The sequence below is a fragment of the Penicillium canariense genome (genome assembly GCF_028826845.1).
Source record: "Penicillium canariense strain IBT 26290 chromosome Unknown utg000001l_segment0_segment0, whole genome shotgun sequence".
NCBI lineage: Eukaryota > Fungi > Ascomycota > Eurotiomycetes > Eurotiales > Aspergillaceae > Penicillium > Penicillium canariense.
This window is the reverse complement of record NW_026622728.1, coordinates 4303912-4323017: the sequence shown is the minus strand read 5'-3', so window position 1 is coordinate 4323017 and position 19106 is coordinate 4303912. Positions and strand designations below refer to the sequence as shown.

The 19106-nt window shown below is 54.8% G+C and overlaps 4 protein-coding genes across 4 annotated transcripts; 3 read left to right on the top strand and 1 right to left on the bottom strand.

The window, feature by feature from the left end:
- Window positions 1-1387: 1387 nt before the first annotated feature.
- Window positions 1388-2523, bottom strand: N7482_001484 (RPC34 RNA polymerase subunit family protein; the record flags this gene model as incomplete). The annotated part of the gene is made up of 2 exons (XM_056683609.1): window positions 1388-2201; window positions 2285-2523. 2 exons carry the CDS (start codon window positions 2521-2523, stop codon window positions 1388-1390), a joined length of 1053 nt encoding a protein of 350 aa, XP_056547215.1.
- Window positions 2524-2938: 415 nt separating this feature from the next.
- sti1 (Hsp90 cochaperone STI1) lies at window positions 2939-4936 on the top strand (the record flags this gene model as incomplete). Its single annotated transcript, XM_056683608.1, has 5 exons — window positions 2939-3003; window positions 3079-3272; window positions 3343-4057; window positions 4118-4709; window positions 4784-4936. The coding sequence occupies 5 exons, from the start codon at window positions 2939-2941 to the stop codon at window positions 4934-4936; spliced, it is 1719 nt and encodes a 572-aa protein (XP_056547214.1).
- A 2471-nt stretch (window positions 4937-7407) lies between these two features.
- N7482_001482 (uncharacterized protein) lies at window positions 7408-12310 on the top strand (the record flags this gene model as incomplete). The annotated part of the gene is made up of 7 exons (XM_056683607.1): window positions 7408-7614; window positions 7716-7778; window positions 7844-10514; window positions 10571-10711; window positions 10763-11512; window positions 11568-11704; window positions 11762-12310. 7 exons carry the CDS (start codon window positions 7408-7410, stop codon window positions 12308-12310), a joined length of 4518 nt encoding a protein of 1505 aa, XP_056547213.1.
- A 3676-nt stretch (window positions 12311-15986) lies between these two features.
- Window positions 15987-18018, top strand: ugp1 (UTP glucose-1-phosphate uridylyltransferase; the record flags this gene model as incomplete). Its single annotated transcript, XM_056683606.1, has 3 exons — window positions 15987-16088; window positions 16541-16723; window positions 16765-18018. 3 exons carry the CDS (start codon window positions 15987-15989, stop codon window positions 18016-18018), a joined length of 1539 nt encoding a protein of 512 aa, XP_056547212.1.
- Between the last annotated feature and the right edge of the window lie 1088 nt (window positions 18019-19106).

Below are 19106 nucleotides of genomic sequence, written 5' to 3'. Positions count from 1 at the left end.
GCCTCCTAAAATCCTATTGGCCTGCTGCGATTATCGGACTCAAGCTCTTCATTGACCCATATTCATTCCTCTCCATCTTCCTCGCATGGCATATGTATTCATTGCCTGCCGATCAAGCATGGGCTAATGAATAACATTCATGTTGTTTTGGAAGCAAGGCATAGGGATTACGCATACTCTAGCAAGTAATATTTTCTGAGCTTGGATGTCATTTGAAAGGGAGATCTTGGGATATAGATAGCAAAGCACGAAGAGGAGGATGGAAATGTGATTGTCATCTTCAATAGTAAGGATTGATTGTGGATAGCTCGACAATGGGTCAGTACATGGCGGGTTCATCATCAGGAAGAACAATATTTTGTGACAGAAGCAACACGAATATGGGGAAACAGACCCTGAGTTGGTATGGGCTTGAGCTTTTCTGGTATTAAGAAATAGATCACGTCCAGGTGATTTGAAAAGGACTAGGAGGTCGGTCATTAGGACGATCTTTGTATATTTAGACACAGGTTAAAACTGGGAACAGTAATGGCCCGCCTGGATGTACCTTCTCCACGATAGGGAGAGGTGCATAAGAGGACTAATCGAAGATTTGCTTGCGATCCAGCAAAGATAAGTAAGGCCGGTTATGTGTGGAGCGGCGGATTTTCGATATCCTTTAGCATATTACGTACGCTTCTTGAGCATGTAGCCAGTCTGCCTCGATACGATCACATCGGTTTTTTTTCTTATACAGAAGCGCCTTTCCTCGACTTCGATGAGTACAGTCTATAGTTCATTCGGTATGGCGGTTGAGAGATAGGATGGAAGCCAGAGCGTATTGTAAATCCTGTTCTTGTAGTGCAAGCTCTTATACGTGAGCGAGATGGAGCCATCGCGATACGGCCTATCAATCATGTGTAAATACTAGGTAGGGTATCTGTAGTATACCCGAAAAGCAAACCAGATCCAGTCTACAATTATTGACACGGATACTTGTGCCGATATGATCTTTGAGGTCATTTCTAATTTCTAGAACAATATGGTCCATGTAGGGAGCTTCATGTCAAAGCCACGGACCAAGCGCAATCTCACCCCATCCGGAAAATACATATGAGCATTCGCTCTGCAGCCCCAGGGGCAGCTTAGGCCGGAGAAATAATCACAGTAAAGAACGCCAATCGCTATGCACAAATCCTTTTTTGGTCGTTCCATTTTGCATGCAAAGGGGCACCGTGTAGATCATAGATCACAGTACCTGAAGATCAGAGGAGCGAGAGTGTAAGGGGCTCTCGTTCTCTTTGGTGGGTGTTAGGCTCGGCTTCAATTGGCCGTGTCGTGCAACCGCTCGGCTCAATTATGAGACAGCCAATATCTCGAAGAATCCGCAAACAAGTTTTGGAGATGATCAAAACCCGAGCACCTTCTCGTACCATGGGTCAAAATATTCACAGGTCTCCGGGCTGATGGCAGCACCGGGTGAGCAGAGACGGATATTAGGGCACGATCCGCATGGCGATTCAGTCATTCCATTCTTGCCCAAGCCGTGAAGAGGCGAAGCCATTTCCTCCTCCGCAGCTGGCTTGCGCGACTGGCTTGCTTTGACGATCTCGGGGTTCTTGACGGACTTATAGGAAGTGCCGTTGTTCAGCGAGACGAGTTTCTTGTCGAAGCAGAGCATCTGAAGCAGCTGGATGATGCTGTCTTCGCCCAAGCGCACGGGCGTGATGCCGCTCTGGTTGACCGCGTTGGTGATCATGTCGACCGTCGGGTAGCCCGGGTAATTGGCAGGGTAGGGAAGGTATGTCTTCTCTGACTCAGACTTTACCTCCGCCTTGCCGGTGGCGGTCTTGATCCGCTTGCTGCGGCCGCGGTCGGCGGCGGGGACTTCGTACCAGCTGCGTCGGCTGACGGTGTATTCGATGTAGCCCGCGACACTGTTAATGAAGTTGGCATCGAGGACACCGTCCGTGAACCAGGCACCTCCGGTGATGTCCTCGCTCGGGGCCAGGCCCGCGAGCATGTACATCTTTCGGGTCGGGTACTTAACATTGTGGACGCTCTTGATGTAGTTCTTGCTCTCGAGAGATTTCACGCAACGGTCGAGGATGGACTTGTGCAGGTTTGTGCGTGATTGTATTGAGCGCACCCAGACGCCTGAGCGGCCACTTGAGTGGATGACATTGTACACTAAGCTCTCGTCGGGGCTGAGGTTCTGAAGTCTATAGAAGAGTTTTTTGATTAGCGAAACAGCTCTCCTGAAGTGTCCACGGCTATGAGTGAGATGAAGTAGAAGACAACTTACTTCTCGGCATCATCGCGAGAAATGAGCTTCCAGGCGAGGCGGTTATTTGCGCCTTGGTGGAGTCGGAACAATTTTTGATCGACCAGCGCCTGGGCGCATTTCAGCAGCAGATCGATTTCACCTTGTGGGATGACGTCGAGAGCGAGCAGGTCTTGCTGGTAGAACAGATGGTCGGTGTCGAACCTCTCGAGGCAGGCGTCGTAGAGCCGCGAGGCGACCTCGGTGACACGAGACCCCATGGTGGGAGAGTCAGAGGTTGGGGGAGGCTCAGCTTCGGCGAGGGTAGAGAGGGGGCACGATTAAGGTCGGAGGGGAGAGATCATGTTCCACTCGAGCAGCTGCAGGAGCAGGGAGGGGCCAGTTAAAGGATCATGGCGACAGCGACCGTGACTGGCAAGATTTGAGTCAGAGAGGAAACACAAAAAACACTGTTTGGCGACTTTTTTCGCAGCGGGGATGTCGGCTGCGCCAGTTTGGGTTTAGTGCGCCCGGAGCTTAAGACCGTCACGCTTCTAGGCCTGCGGCCTCAGGCACCAGCGATCTTCCGGAAATTTCGAGAAGCTCGCTGGCAAAGAGGGCGAGCTCATAACCGCAGCAGCGCCCGGGGATTGACCTTTACACCCCTTTACACCTCGATTAAACCACCCTTTCACCATGGCTGACTCTCTGAAGGCTGAAGGCAACAAGGCCTTCTCGGCCAAGGACTATCCAACTGCAATGTATGTTTGTTACCCCGCCTTCAGTTATGAGGGTGATGCGTGACAGGTTGCTGATGAGATATATGATTTCACTAGTGAGAAGTTCACCCAGGCTATCGCTATTGAGCCCGAGAACCACATCCTCTACTCCAACCGTTCCGCCGTCTACTCCGCCCAGACCGAGTACCAAAAAGCCCTCGAAGATGCCGAAAAGGCGATTAGCATCAAGCCCGACTGGTCCAAGGGCCAGCTCCGCAAGGGTGCTGCCTACCGGGGACTGGGTGACCTCCGTAAGTGATAAGATGGTGGATTGAGGATGAGGTAGGCATGGAGCGGGAGTCGCTGACTGATTGTTAACAGTGGCCGCCCACGACGCATACGAAGAGGCATTGAAGCTCGAGCCGGGCAACGAGCAGGCCAAATCTGGGCTGAGCGCTGTCCAACGCGCTATCAATGCCGAGGCTACGGCTGATGGTGTTATGGGTGATCCTAGCGGTGGCCTGGGTGGCATGTTCAACGACCCTGCGCTGTTCCAGAAGCTCGCCAGCAACCCCCAGACCGCGAACCTGCTAGCCGACGCCGACTTCATGGCGAAGCTGAAGAAGATCCAACAGAACCCCAACAGCGTTGGTGAGGAGATTCGGGACCCGCGCTTCTTGCAGGTTATGAGTGTACTCCTGGGTATCGATATGAACTTTGGTGGTGCTCCTGGAGGTGGTCCTGCCGGTGCTCAGGCTGAGCCAGCGTCAGAGGCTAGGCCCGCTCCCGCGCAGCCCAAGAAGCAGCCTACCCCCGAGCCCGAGCCCGAGGATGAGGAAGCACTTGCCCAGAAGAAGGCCCGGGAGGCTGGTGATGCTGAGAAGAAGATTGGTAATGATTTCTACAAGAAGAAGGAGTTCGACCAGGCCATTGAACACTACGAGAAGGCCTGGGAGTTGAACAAGGATATTACCTATCTGAACAACCTGGGTGCCGCTAAGTTCGAGAAGGGCGATTACCAGGGTGCGGTGGAGACCTGCCAGAAGGCCGTGGAGGAAGGCCGCGATCTGCGCGCCGACTTCAAGACCGTTGCCAAGTAGGATACAAGAAACTTTCCTTTTGGGTCGAACTCTTTTTGCTGACAGTTTGACAACAGGGCTTTCGCCCGCATTGGCTCCGCCTACGAAAAGCTGGGCGACCTCGCCCAGGCCATCGAATACTATAACAAGTCCCTTATGGAGCATCGCACCCCGGAAGTCCTGACCAAGCTCCGTACCGCCGAGAAGACCAAGGCTAAGGCCGAAAAGGAAGCCTACATGGACCCCGCGGCCGCCGAGAAAGCCCGCGAGCTCGGCCAGCAGAAGTTCCAGGAGGCCGACTGGCCCGGTGCCGTCGACGCCTTCACGGAGATGACCAAGCGCGCGCCCAGTGACCCGCGTGGCTACTCAAACCGCGCTGCCGCGCTGATCAAGCTGATGGCATTCCCGCAGGCCGTGCAGGACTGCGACGAGGCCATCGCCCGCGACCCCAAGTTCATCCGCGCGTACATGCGCAAGGGCCAGGCGCTTGTCGCCATGAAGGAGTACAACCGTGCGCTGGATACCTTTACCGCGGCCGCGGAGCAAGACGACGGCACCCACGCCCGCGAGATCGAGCAGCAGCAGCAGAAGTGTCTGGATGCGCAGTTCAGTGCTCGCGCCGGCGAGACTGAGCAGCAGACTATGGAGCGCATCCAGAATGATCCTGAAGTATGTTCCCCCTGCCCTGCGGGTCCATTGCGGGTCCGACGTTGGAAGGTAATTGCTAATCCTTGTGTTCTTAGATTATGTCCATCCTCCAGGACCCCGTCATGCAGAGCATCCTCAACCAGGCGAAGGGCGACCCTGCTGCGCTGCAGGAGCACATGAAGAATGCCTCGGTGCGCATCAAGATCCAGAAGCTGATGGCCGCCGGTGTGATCCGCCTGGGCCGGTAAACGCCCATACCCTTGACCTGATATGTCCTTTCACTCGGGCTCTTGAATAAGCTCATTTAAACGTAAATCTTGTCCCTTTATTCGGGGGCTGTGAGGGACCAGGTTCGCTCGGGGGTTTGGTTTTGGCTGGCCTCCGTATTTATTGCAACGACTTTCAAGATGTGACGAGCTGTGCTGCAGATATCACTCCATACCTAGTTCCAGTGTTTTCAAAATCGGGTTTTATGTCATGGTTTGCTTAGCATGAATGTATCCAGTCTGATGACTTTTTTTTCGCCGGGGAAGAACAGTAGAGACAAAGAGATAGTAGAAGAGAAGTGGTTTGCATTGCGGAGAGAGGGCACGTTTCCGAGCAAAACAGTCAATCGAGAATGGTAGGAAGGTACGGAGTCGGTAGGGCTGAACGATAGTCGGACCCGACTCCCCAGGGAGATAGCTAGTGAAAGGAAAGCGGACTTAGATGTCTCATGTAAACAAAAAAAAGCAATGAAAAGACAACCACGCAGCTTTCCAAATTGGGGGAGGGCGGGCTGGCTGGAAATTACCAGCGCACATAGTCCACGAAGGAAGTACTGGAGACTGCATGTCCTTTTTCCTTTCCTTTCCTTTCCCTTTACGCATCGTCAGCTTGTGGCAACAGTAGCCGAACTATCACTCCCCGGCACGCCCCCGCACGCATCGTAAGTTTGCCCCAGGCCAGGAATGGGAGGAGAAGCAAAAAGAAGAAGCGGCCTAGCCTTTGCCGAGGCGAGGACACGAGGACCTACCAGCCACCGTCCTCCGAAGGCTGAAAGCCGAGATCTGATAGATCGAATTCCAAGAGCACGGTCTGCAGGTTTGCCATGGACAAATCAGCAAATCAACAAATTAGCCGTCGCTGCAGATATGCTGCACCATTCGGATGACATAGGTACAGTAGTCCAATATAGTGCCGTCCCGCCCCGTCCGTTCAGTCCAGTAGAGCACAGACACACAATGGTCCACTCGAAGTGCACGATGGCCACATGCTCCGCTAGATTCTGAGTTCTGTGGGATGGTCCGGCGGGGGCACGCCGCGAGCTTGTCCGGGGATGCGCTACACCGAGAGCAGTTAAGGATCTTTCTGGGAGGAGGAACCTTTGCCTGGCCACACGTATCGCTCGCGAAACGCTGTTTGGGTGTGGGCATGGGGGCCTCTCCCCTGGAAAGTGGGTGTGGGGTGTGGGCTAGGGCGATGTGAGCTCCCAATGGGAATGGGAGGGCGACTAGCTATTGAAGGGGCTTTTCGGGGGTGGTTTGGTGCCACTTGGTTTCCTTTTGCTGGGTGAATAATATTGATGCCTGGTAGGGCTGGTGGATTTGCACAACCTAGCCACAGCCACGCCACCAGGTCCGTCGGAGGGAAAAGTGGGAAAGTGGGAAGGACAAGTGGACGACGCCATGGCCCAGTTCTGGATTGAATAGTATAAATAGTATAATAATAGTGGAAATGCGACCGTGTGGCGGTGCTCCCCATTGAAATTTAATAGTTCGCTGCTAGTGGCCGGCCCCTATCGCTAGTGGGCTCGGAAGGAGAAGGCATCATGAGAGGGGGAAGAATAAATTACGGAGCTCATATGAACAATTATCATTTCCGGCACTCTCCCGATGCACCCCCTACAGCCGTCGTACGCTCCTGGGGGCTGCTGGGGGTATAGCTAGTGTTCCCGGGCTGAACCGTGGCTATAGCTTTCGCTAGCCGTGACGGAACCGCCTCTCTCGCTCACTAAACCATGTCCAGTAAGTTCAATGCTAGTAGGCCGAGAGACGTCACTGATCTCCGATCGCCTGGAGACGATCCCTTTTTTTCTTGCTGCGCTGTGACGCTAGGCCCCATCGTGATGAACCACGATAATTCCCACTACTGTACGGAGTAGCAGCCATTGCGTAGCTTGAATAATAGAGTGCTGGGAAGCTTGGTAATTATACCGGAATATCCGCCCAGATCATGCTATTTCCCCTGTAATGGCCGTAAGGGCCGTAATGCCGTGCCCAGCCACCAGTGCAGTGTTCTTGACGCAAGCGGCTGGCCTTGCGAAGCCCGACCTGCGCATCTTCAATTGGCTTCGGCTCTCCACTACTGCTGCTGTGCGCTCCTCCTTTCCTTCCCTCTGCGTCGATCGTCACTGTCCCACGACAATTCTTTTCTCTCTTCTTCTCCTCCTCTCCTCACTCCGCCCAACCCACTCGGTGGTATCACGTCCCCCCGTCAGTGAGTAGCAAGCGCCCCCTCCCCTTCCCCTCACCAAGCTTGCCAATCCCCGGATTTCCCTCGGGCCACACCACCTCACCACTTCACCACCTCACCACCTCACCACCTCACCACCGACCGTGATCCATGCCTTTCTAACTCGCTCCTCCATTCTGTGACACCAGGCGCCAGAATATCCTACCTCAATCACGATTCCCCGCCCATACTGTGAGGCATAATACGAAACACATCGACCGCCGAGATGGCGTCCGTCGCCGCGGAGAAGACGGAGCTGAAGGAGGAAGGGATGATTGATGCTGCCACCGAGCTGGCTCAAGATCCCCAATCCAGGGTCAATCCGGACACGATCGAGGAGGCCCTGGTGCAGGAGACTCGAGCGGCCGGCGCGCCTGCATACCAATTCGACCCCAATGCCTCGCCCGAAGATAAGGCCGCGGCAGCTGAAGCGGTAGGTGTTGAACCAGGAACCGTGATCAAATCGATCCAAGAGAGGGGGACAGGCCCTCGATTGGAGAAAAATCGCATATACTAACGAGAGCTCGGGTCTAGCGATTGCCGCCCGGTTTCCATCGCGACAAGAAGCCCGAGGGCATGGCAGTGATTACGGACCAAGTAAGCGCTATTCCTCCCCCGTAGTTGGTGGCAGGATCCTCCCCAGGCTCATCAGGTGTACCTAGGACCCCGGAAAAGCAGATTATGACCTTCCTCCCCCACGCTCGGCCACCGCGATCATGGCCGAGGACGCCAATGCGGCGGCCGAGGGAGGAAAGGCGATGGACGAGGATATGCGCTGGGCCCGCGACCGCACCGGTTGGGCGCCCAAATTTCACATCGAGCCGACGGAGGAGGAACAGGCGGAGGGTACGCTGCTCGACCACACGACCTTTCTGGAGGGCCGGCTGCCGGACAAGTTCTTTGGCGATTGGTACCACAATGCCGCGGTCATTGTGTTTGCGTGTCTGACATCGTGGCTCATCGCCGCCTTGGGCGGTGGCGTGGGCTGGGTGCTCCTGGTGATGGCCGGGTGCAGCACATACTACCGCACGTCCATACGCCGAGTGCGCCGGAACTTCCGGGACGATGTTAATCGTGAAATGTCCAAACAACGCCTGGAGACGGACACGGAGAGTCTCGAGTGGATTAACAGTTTCCTAGTCAAGTTCTGGCCCATCTATGCTCCCGTTCTGTGCGACACCATTATCAACTCGGTCGATCAGGTCCTCAGCACCTCGACCCCTGCTTTCCTGGACAGCCTGCGTCTCAAGACGTTCGTCCTCGGTACCAAGCCGCCCCGCCTGGAGCATGTCAAGACGTACCCCAAGACCGATCCTGATACCGTTATTATGGACTGGAAGTTCAGCTTCACGCCCAATGATACCATGGATTTGACTGCACGCCAGCTCAAGGACAAGATCAACCCTAAGATTGTTCTGGAAGTTCGGCTCGGTAAGGGTGTCGTGAGTAAGGGCCTGGACGTGATTGTCGAGGACATGGCCTGCTCGGGCCTGATGCGCGTCAAGGTCAAGCTTCAGCTGCCGTTCCCGCACATCGAGCGCGTGGACGTCTGCTTCCTGAGCCCGCCTGAGATTGATTACGTCTGCAAGCCTCTTGGTGGTGACACTCTTGGCTTCGATATCAACTTCATCCCGGGTTTGGAGAACTTCATCAAGGAGCAGATCCACAACAATCTGCAGCCCATGATGTACGACCCCAATGTCTTCCCCATCGAGATTGCCAAGATGCTTGCTGGAAACCCGGTCGACCAAGCCATTGGTGTGGTCGCGGTGACTCTGCACGGCGCTCACCAGCTCAAGAACGCGGACAAATTCTCTGGCACTCCCGATCCCTATGCCGTCGTCTCGCTGAACAACCGCACCGAGCTGGGCCGCACCAAGACCGTGCACGACACTGACAGCCCCCGCTGGAACGAGACTATTTATGTTATCATTACCTCTTTCGCGGATGCCTTGACCGTCGTCCCTTACGACTGGAACGAATACCGCAAGGACAAGGAATTGGGAACAGCCTCGTTTCCGCTCAGTAAGCTCGAAGAGGAGCCCTCGCACGAGGGTATCTACCTGGAAGTTCTGTCTAGCGGCCGCCATCGCGGTGCCATACACGCCGATATCCGCTTCTTCCCCGTCCTCGAGGGTAGCAAGCTGGACTCGGGCGAAACAGAGCCCCCACCAGAAATGAACACCGGTATTGCGCAGTTCACTGTCGAGCAGGCCAAGGATCTAGACGGCAGCAAGAGCTTCGTTGGCAAGTTGAACCCGTACGGCGTGCTGCTGCTGAACGGCAAGGAAATCCACGTCACCAACAAGTTGAAGCGCACCAACAACCCCATCTTCCAAAACGCCTCGAAGGAATTCCTCGTTACCGACCGCAAGAATGCCCGCCTGGGTTTGATTATCAAAGACGACCGTGATCTCATGGCCGATCCCATCATCGGCCGCTACCAAATCAAGATGAACGACATGATGAAGATGATGGAGCAAGGCAAGGACTGGTTCCACCTCCACGGAGTCAAGGCCGGCCGCGCCAAGCTAAAGCTGCAATGGAAACCTGTCGCCCTAACTGGCGTCGCCGGTAGCGCTGGCTACGTCGACCCGATCGGCGTAATGCGCTTCCACTTCAAGGGCGCGACTGACCTGCGCAACCTTGAGTCCATGGGCAAGTCGGATCCTTACGCACGTGTTCTGCTCTCCGGCATCACACGTGGCCGCACGGTGACCTTCCGTAACAACCTTAACCCCGAGTGGGACGAGGTCGTGTACGTGCCGGTCCGCAGCGCCCGCGAGAAGGTGACAATCGAGGTCATGGACGAGGAGACCATCAACAAGGATCGCTCGCTCGGCTACGTCGATCTCAAGGCGTCTGACTTTGTCCGCGAGTCGGAGGCCGGCGAATTCGAGATCGATGACGAGAAACAGCTTACTACATCTCCGTTGCATTACGGCAAAGGCCCCTTCAAGGGCAACATCACATACACCGTTGCTTTCTACCCGACTATTCCGGTCCTTAATCCTGAAGACGAGGCGGAGAAGGAAGAGGAGGATAGTGAGCTGACTGGTACTGATGTACCGGGTACGCCTCGCATCAGCACAGACTCGAAAGTCAAACTTGGGCACGCCAAGTCGGCCAGTGTCGACTCTACGACTTTGAAGGCGCTGTCCAATGGCACTGCGCCTAATGGTACGACTAATGGCGAGCCGACTACTAACGGTCGCGCGAGTCTGGACACTAATACCGCGCGCCCGTTGACGTCTGACTCTGACGCTACGTCGGTGAGGTCGATCAAGACTATTCCCCGAATGGAGCTCGGCGTGGAGGATCTCACGAAATACGGTACGATCTTGGCCCCAAATATCAGTCATGGTATTGTAACCGCTAATTCTTTACAGAGTCCGGTTTCGTCGTTTTCAAGTTCCATGAGGGCCAGCTGGCTCACAGCAACGTGCAGCTGGAGGTCCTGATGGACGACTACATGTTCCCGGCTTATGTCTCACCTAAGATTCACGGGAAGACTATGAAGACATCAGACAGTATGTACAACTCAGCTCTTGATCAGGCTACATCTGCTAACTGTCGCTTAGTCGGCGAGGCTTTCGTGCGCGAGCTGGAGTTCTCCAAGATGACGCTCCGCCTGGTCAACAAGGATGATTCCAAGGAATCAAGCGAGGAGCACACCGTTGCTAAACTTACTGGTGATACCCTCCCAACTTTGCAGCGCATCCTGTACAAGCCCACCGAGCTGGTCCTCCGTTCCAATACTGGCGAGATCAGCAAGATCACTGTCAGCGCCCGCTACATCCCCGTCCGGATGACGCTCGATCCCAAGGAGAGCATCAACAACATGGGTTCCCTGCTCGTGAAAGTCAACAGCGCCGTGAACCTGCCCATCGCTGACAGAAACGGCAAGAGCGACCCATACTGCAAGTTCTTCATCGACGATGACATCAAACATCCGATCTACAAAACCGAAGTTGTTAAGAAGAATCTGAACCCGACTTGGGGCGAGTCCTTTGAGACCCCTGTCAAGACCCGCATCGACGGTAACTTCCGCGTCGAGGTTTGGGACTTCGATCGTGGCACTGGCGATGATCGACTCGGCGAGGGACTTATCGACCTTGAGTCCCTCGTGCCCTTCGAGCCGAAGGATGTCTCCGTCACTCTGATCAACCCGTCCAAGGACGTCACTCTGCCTTCGAACGGCAAGCCAAGTACTGTCCAGCTGACCCTCCTCTTCAAGCCCACCTATGTGATGCGCTCACGCCAAGGCTCGTCTACCTTCGGCGGCACGTTGGGCACCACCATCGTCGGCGTTGGCGGCGCCCCCCATCAAGGTCGGAACTTTTGTCGGCGGCAACGTCCATCGCGGTGCCTCTTTCCTCGGGAAAGGCATCAAGTCCCGCTTCCACAGGGACAAGGACCAGAATGGCGACGACGCCGCCTCCCTCGCCGAGCACGCACTGGAGGAACCCCCGCCGACGTCCGCAACGCCGCCAGCCTCACCCCAGCCGCAGCCCTCGCCGACGGCATGAACCACCCCTCAACACCCCCAGCCCGCTCAAGGAACACAGCCGTAACCGCAGCACGGCCTCCATCTACGGCGACCGCCTCTCGATCTTCGGCGGCGGCGGCGGCGCCCCCGCGAAGATACCGGCACCGCACATATCACCCTCGTCTCAGCCTCCGGCTTCCCCGCCTCCGCCAACCTGCGCGTTATCATCCGCGTCCAGGGCCGCAAGGGCGCGAAGGAAGTCCACAAGACAAAGGCACAGAAGACCGGCGACGGCCCCGTCCAGTACGACGACACCTTCACTGTGCCCAAGGTCCCCGCCGCCGCCCAGTATCAGGTCCGCGTCGTCGACCATGCCACCTTTGGCTCGGACAATCTGCTCGGCGAGGGCTTTTTCTTGGTTGCGGACCAGGGCTCCGAGGCTGGAGTGGATAAGACTGTTGCCGTTGGCAAGGGCTCCGTGGTTATCAGGTCTCATTTTGATGGATCCGATGCGGCGAGCTTGAGGCCAACGACCTCGCATTCTACTGCTGGCTTTGAGGTTGACGGGGCTGAGAGCCCGGATTCAAGGAAGTTGCCGCGGCGGAGCTTCTTGAGTAAGAGGAGTGTTAGTGGCGCGTGATTGCTTTGGCGGGGAAATATGGATGTGAATGGTGATTTTAATTGAAGGTGTTGATTTGGGTTTCATGGTTGAACTCAGTCTGGGTTGGATGGATTACCGAGTATAGGAAAAAGGGTATGACTGTCTGCTTGGTTACAGTAGGATTAGTATTAGGATTGTTATGTGATATCCATTTTCTTTCCTTTTTTTTTGCCTTTCTTTTTCTGCTATCTTGTGTCTATGCCTTGCTTGCCTTCTCATGGTTTGGCTCGATACAATGCGCTGTTCGGCTTGGTGCTGTCCTGTGCCTGTTCTTAGCGGATTTTGGAGCGTGTCAATGGATTATATTGATAGGTATATTGTTCCGGTTCCTACTAACTTGTTGATACCATCGAGTCTATATAGTAGATCATTCAGTGACTGGGTGCAGACGGGTTGATTTTTGATTGTCCTTTTTGGCTCCTTGCGAATATTATATATAGATGTCGTAGCGTAAGTTAGCCCGAGGAGTGCTAAAGAAGATGGTATCTCTATCTGAGAAGCTACTGGTGTAGGTGCCTGTCCCTGGGATGTGACAAGCATGGGAGTATGGCGTCTGCGGTAACTAACTAACAGATGTGGGTGGTTGAGTCTAGTGTTTACATGATTGTCTTTTGGAAGAGAATGGCGCTAACGGACTGGAATCATCATCTACCATTACCTAAGACTATCTAATTAACTTAACTTTGGTCTTTTTAGCCGATGTAATCTTTGCGCCCCAGCACGGTAGTAGGAGCTATACGTGAAGGAGCTGGTGAACGAGGGGGAGCGAGAGGAGGAGGCTGATGAGATAATCGGTGACTTTTGACCAGTATAGATGGCCCGAGCGACCTAGATGTACTGTAAGCCCGCCCGCAGAAAAATAAGCTACAGATAGGTATAAATTGGTCGGATTACCGGTCGTTATTATATATTTACTCTCTACCATATCATTCAATACATGTGATCAGCTTGATTCATACGCCTGTCGTTGTATTAGCGCATGTTGTTGGCGGTTCTGGCGATCAGTGAACATGCCCCCTTATGGAGCTTGCATGGCCGTTACCACAGAATCCCCGCAATGAAGTCCCAGATGCTCAGACGAGCCTCGACACTCCGGATACAAAGCAGTATCATGACCTCGAACCGCCACTACAGTAAATAATAACTAGTTGCTACCAAAAACTTGGTTATATTCAGGAGTACATAGCTGTGTACTCGTAAACTTTCTCATACAGTCAGCTATAGCCTATCCACACGCTAACAGCTACAGAACTAAACAAAATAGGGGGTCCAAAGGAAACCCCTTAGCGCCCACTGTCCTCCCACATGGTCCCCCCTCGCCCACCGATTGCGTGGAGCAATGCGATTTCGCCGAAACTTACCTGCCTGCACTGCCCCCTTTGTGTTGGGATGATCTGCAGCGTTCCCGTAGCTTAGGAACACAGTGGTGCGACGAGAGAAGCCAGATGGGAATCCGTTTGGTTTAAGAGCGCAGTTGATCCACGGTTGTGCACTCGAGAGCTGGGTATCTTTTCAACTTTTCAACGGTTGATCTAAAAAGGTACCTGCCTAACAAGCAGCCATCTGAGCCGCCGCTATAGATATACAGTACTACAGTATGGAGGGGTCCTCCGTACAGTGCGCCATAAGGAGGTAGGGAGCTGACTCAGCACCAGGCATGAATTTGTTGAAAATTATCCCCAACCAACAGCCTTGCTATACTAATTGGCCCTTTCTATATTAATTGCAAATTATAATTATTATTATACACCTCCGATGAATCACTTTGATAACTCATTCGATTTGTGATTCGATTTCACTCAATCGCCCGCTGTCTTGGCAAATTACGTAGGGCGAGTTATTTCTGGTCGGCGGAGGTTTGGTTCAGTGGAGGCTAATTTGCTGCTTGTTCCACATTGGCGGCGCGGGCGTTAACTGGTGTCAGCTTAGTCCCGAATCTTTTACAGGTTTTCCAGTCGCGGCGTAGGAGGGGTATACACCGTAGGAACACTGTAGGAATCTAGACGCTATCGGCGCGCTCGGGAAGAATATTACGCCTGCGATACTGTTCGAGTAATTGCACCGCGAGTTATGTAGCTGGTTGGACGAGCTTCGTATCGCCCTGCAATCTCGAGGGCGAAGGGTCAGGTGAACAGGCCGGTCTGCTTATCGATGGACGCTACTCCAATCCAATCAAAATCCCAACAGGCGCTGCATTCCGGGGGGATTTTAGTACCAGACAGGGTCGGTGGAGATAAGTCTCTGCGATGCTGTTGTTCGGAGTGCAGAGGCTGGGCACAAGATACCAAGTATACGAGGTAATCGCAGCGACAGCGAATCGGCAAGCTGGCGCAACAGGGTCTCAGCTCTCGGGTCTCAGCTCTCGGGTCTTAGTGTATCGCGCTGGTCGAGGAAGGTGACACCTCTTTCGAGCGGACAACGCAACTGGCTGCAAGCGGACAACACCACCGGTGGGGCCGGACCGGGGACGTGCCTTTGAGCCTGTATCCACTACCCGACCATTGTTGCGTCCCGGGCGAATTGGCACGAGCAAGCGAAAGGGGAAAAAGGGGCCGCCAGCGACGGTCTGGATTCGGGTCGTTCTGGAACTCGGATGGAACCAGGAACTGGGACTGAGACTGGGACTGGAGGCTGTCCATAGGGTTGGTCCGGTTTCTCCCTGGCCATTTCACCCCCACGGGAGAGTGTTCTGCCCCTCTTGGTGCGCCGTGGTTGCCCCCCTTTTTGCAGGTCCCTTTTTAGGGGAGAACGAGGCTTTCCTGAGGCGTTGGGGATAGGAGAACCCCGGTCGCCGTGGAGATCGGAGAGCACTGGCGCAGCTTATGTGAGTACTGGCAAGGCCAGAGGAGGACCCGGGGGTCTTTCTTTGTCCAGCAGCTCATCCCGAGCTGGCACGGCCGTTGGATTTAAGGTCCGACCCGTGGATGGAGCTGGGAGTGCCAGTGGCTGGACGCTGACGACAGCGGGATGTAAGGAGGAGGGAGGACAAGGACGAGGAGAGGGAGCAGTCGGCGTGAGAGAGGAATCGCAGTGCAGATACGGAGTAAAATAATAGGAGTTGGGCTGGGGGACAGTCTTAGCTCATACTCTCAGCTCATAGCAGGTCATGTACTCCGTACCTCCGTAGACCCTCCGCATAGGAATGAAGGCATGATAAATATCACGTTACTCCCCCACCTCCCCTTCGTTTACTTCCTCACCGTTCTCATCTCTCCTCTCCCCCTTCTTCTCCCAACCCTCGAACGATTGATCATTCTACCAATTGATTGATCATCAGTCTGGTGAGTTTTTCCTCCCTCCGTCTCCTGTTCTTCCCCGCCCCAGTTGCATTGCGCACCGCCAATCCACTGCCCGCCCCGTTGCCAATGACGGCAGCTTGTCGACATCCTGCAAGCCGCTTTTTTACCCGACTGATCGACACACCCTGTGGCGATTCGGGCAGCCCCTCCTTGTCCTGGCTCTGCTCTTTTTCCCTCTTCTTAAAGATAGTCCCGTCTCCACCGCGCCAGCTCCTATTTTCCCTTTCTTTCCTGTGCTCGTCTTGTGTTGCCTCCCCAAAGCTGACCTCGCCACCCTTCTAGCGCAGCTATTATTTGCCCAGACTCCTACGAATTCTATCCCGACCGGTCTCCTCGCTTCCTCTCTTTTTAACACAATGGCCGCCAAGGCGCTCCCTACCCACCTCCGCGCCCCCGCGAACGATGGCTCTTCTGGCTCGTTCGAGGGCAAGCACCACGGAAAGTCCCAGTCGCACATGGTAAGTCTACAACGGTCCCACGTGATGAAACGATCGGCGGAGGGGTGATGCGGTGATGCAGTAATATGCTGCTGCTCGCTCCTGCCTCATTCTGGTTGTCTGGGGACTTCGCAGCTGGGTCGCTCCTTCGTCTGCTGAAGATGGGAACAGCGCCACATTTGGCTGGTGCTTGTTGACCTTCGCGGATGCGGTCCAACCTTGTTGCTGCTTTGACCTCATGACTTCCACCTGTTATTCGCCCCCTTCTCTAAATACCCCCAATTCTGAGCTTTTGGCATACTTCCATTGCTTAACCCCATTCCCTTGTGCTGGGAGCATTTCTGGCTTCACTCTCACTTTCCTTTGATCTATTTATCGGCCTCATCCACTCCAACAACCCCCACTCCCCCTCCCGATCGTTTAAACCTCCCGCCATGTCTCCTGTTACTCTGAGTGGACGAGCGCTGACCAAGGCCGCCTCCCACCAGGCGTTCGAGAATGCTTCTACGAGTGTCGCCGCCTCACAGATGCGCAATGCGTTGAATGCGCTTGCCGACTCTGTGACCGACAGCAACGAGAAGAAGCGCTTCGAGGCTGAGATGGACAATTTCTTTGCTCTGTTCCGCCGTTTCCTCAACGACAAGGCCAAGCACAACGTAGTCAACTGGGAGCGCATTGCTCCCCCCAGCCCTCGCAGGTTGTGGGCTACGACGAGCTCGGTGCTGACGCCTCGGTTGAGTTCCTGAACAAGCTGGCCGTGGTTAAGCTGAACGGTGGTCTGGGAACCTCCATGGGTTGTGTTGGTCCCAAGTCTGTGATCGAGGTCCGCGAGGGCATGTCCTTCCTGGATCTGTCCGTCCGCCAGATCGAGCACCTCAACCGCACCTTCAACGTCAACGTTCCCTTCGTCCTCATGAACTCCTTCAACACCGATCAGGACACCCAGTCCATCATTAAGAAGTACGAGGGCCACAATGTTGATATCATCACTTTCAACCAGTCCCGCTACCCCCGTATCATCAAGGACTCCCTCCTGCCCGCCCCCAAGAGCTTCGATGCTCCCCTTCAGGACTGGTACCCCCCTGGCCACGGTGACGTCTTTGAGTCTCTTTACAACTCCGGCACTCTCGACAAGCTGATCGAGCGTGGCATCGAGTACATCTTCCTGTCCAATGCCGACAACCTGGGCGCCGTGGTGGATCTGCGCATTCTGCAGCACATGGTTGACTCCAACGCCGAGTACATCATGGAGCTGACGGACAAGACCAAGGCTGATGTCAAGGGTGGTACCATCATCGACTACGATGGCAAGGTCCGCCTGCTGGAGATTGCCCAGGTGCCCAAGGAGCACGTCAATGAGTTCAAGTCCATCAAGAAGTTCAAGTACTTCAACACCAACAACATCTGGATGAACGTCCGCGCCATCAAGCGTGTTGTCGAGGAGAACGAGCTGGAGATGGAGATCATCGCCAACGAGAAGTCCATTCCCGCTGACAAGAAGGGTGAGGCCGACCAGGCCATCTACCAGCTGGAGACCGCCGTTGGTGCGGCCATCCGCCACTTCAAGAACGCCCACGGTGTCAACGTGCCCCGTCGCCGCTTCCTCCCCGTCAAGACCTGCTCCGATCTCATGGTCGTCAAGTCTGATCTGTACCGCCTGGAGCACGGCCAGCTGGTCATGGACCCCAACCGCTTTGGCGGTGTCCCCGTCATCAAGCTCGGTTCGGACTTCAAGAAGGTCTCCGACTTCCAGAAGCGCATTCCTTCCATCCCGCGCATTGTCGAGCTCGACCACCTCACCATCACCGGTGCTGTCAACCTCGGCCGCAACGTTACCCTTAAGGGCACCGTCATTATTGTTGCTACCGAGACCAGCACCATTGATATCCCCCCTGGCTCCGTGCTGGAGAACTGCGTTGTGCAGGGCAGCCTGAGAATCCTGGAGCACTAGACAATATGCCTCTGGTGTCCAATTTTAATTGTCTCGTTTCGGCGTCCCCCACTCTCTCTACCTGGCTCGCACAGCCCTTGTATTGTTCTGGGCCCTAGGAAGATTTGACATTAACTGTGTGGGTTGCGATGCGCGGGTCGTCGGCACCTTGTGGTTCTTGCTTTAATTATTCTGCTTGGGTGGTGCATTCGTGGCTACGGAATTCCATGGAGTATGCAAAAGATGTGCTTGTATTACATTACAATAATCCAGCGTCTGTTCTTTCCTTCCTTCTTCTCTGGGCTGCATAGGGGTGGGACTGCGGTCTTCTTTCATTTCTACCAAGTGCTGTTGTTGCCCTGGTCTATCCGAGCCAATGCCATCCTCTTGAAATTAGTTTTATGTCCGTGCCAGACGTACGTCACCCGTAGAGAACAGCCTCATCAGGACTAGACTATGGAGGCGTAGATTGGTTGATCTGGCTGGAAATGGGGGTTGGAAGATGTCTGATACTAGTCACAGCCCTGGTTCAAGTCTCTGCCACCCTCGTTAGACCCTGGCCAAATCAACCACTTGTTTCAGCCCTACACGAACGAGACACCCTTTCACTGCCTTGTCACTCAAACCCCCCACAACTCGCAGCCTACATAGTACTTCAGAGGACCTCGGCTCCCGTCCACCCCATTCCTCACGTGTGTTCTCGCCGGCACTTGATTCCGAATGATCACCGCGACGCCACTAGCGGCGTCCTGCTTCCATCCCAGTTCGTCAGACAGCATGTCTCAGTCCCCGCCCAGCCATTGCTGCGGTGGCTTTCGTACGGAGTACGCCCTACGCCAATGCCACCAGTCGCAGTCAGGGCCGGAACCTGAGTATTCGAACTAAACGTGCTTGGGAAATGCGTCCTGTGTTCCGGTTATGGCTGCGCCTATCTCGCATCAGATAGGCGGCTATTACTTCCAGATGACTTCAGTGCACGTCATCCGCCGAAATGCTGCAACGGCCCTGGACTGGCCTGTCGAGTGCCACCTTGGCCTGCGCACATTGTTGGCGAAGCCGAATCTGTGAGAGATCAGATAGAGATGTCGGAAGAGTGCGGGACCTTCGCT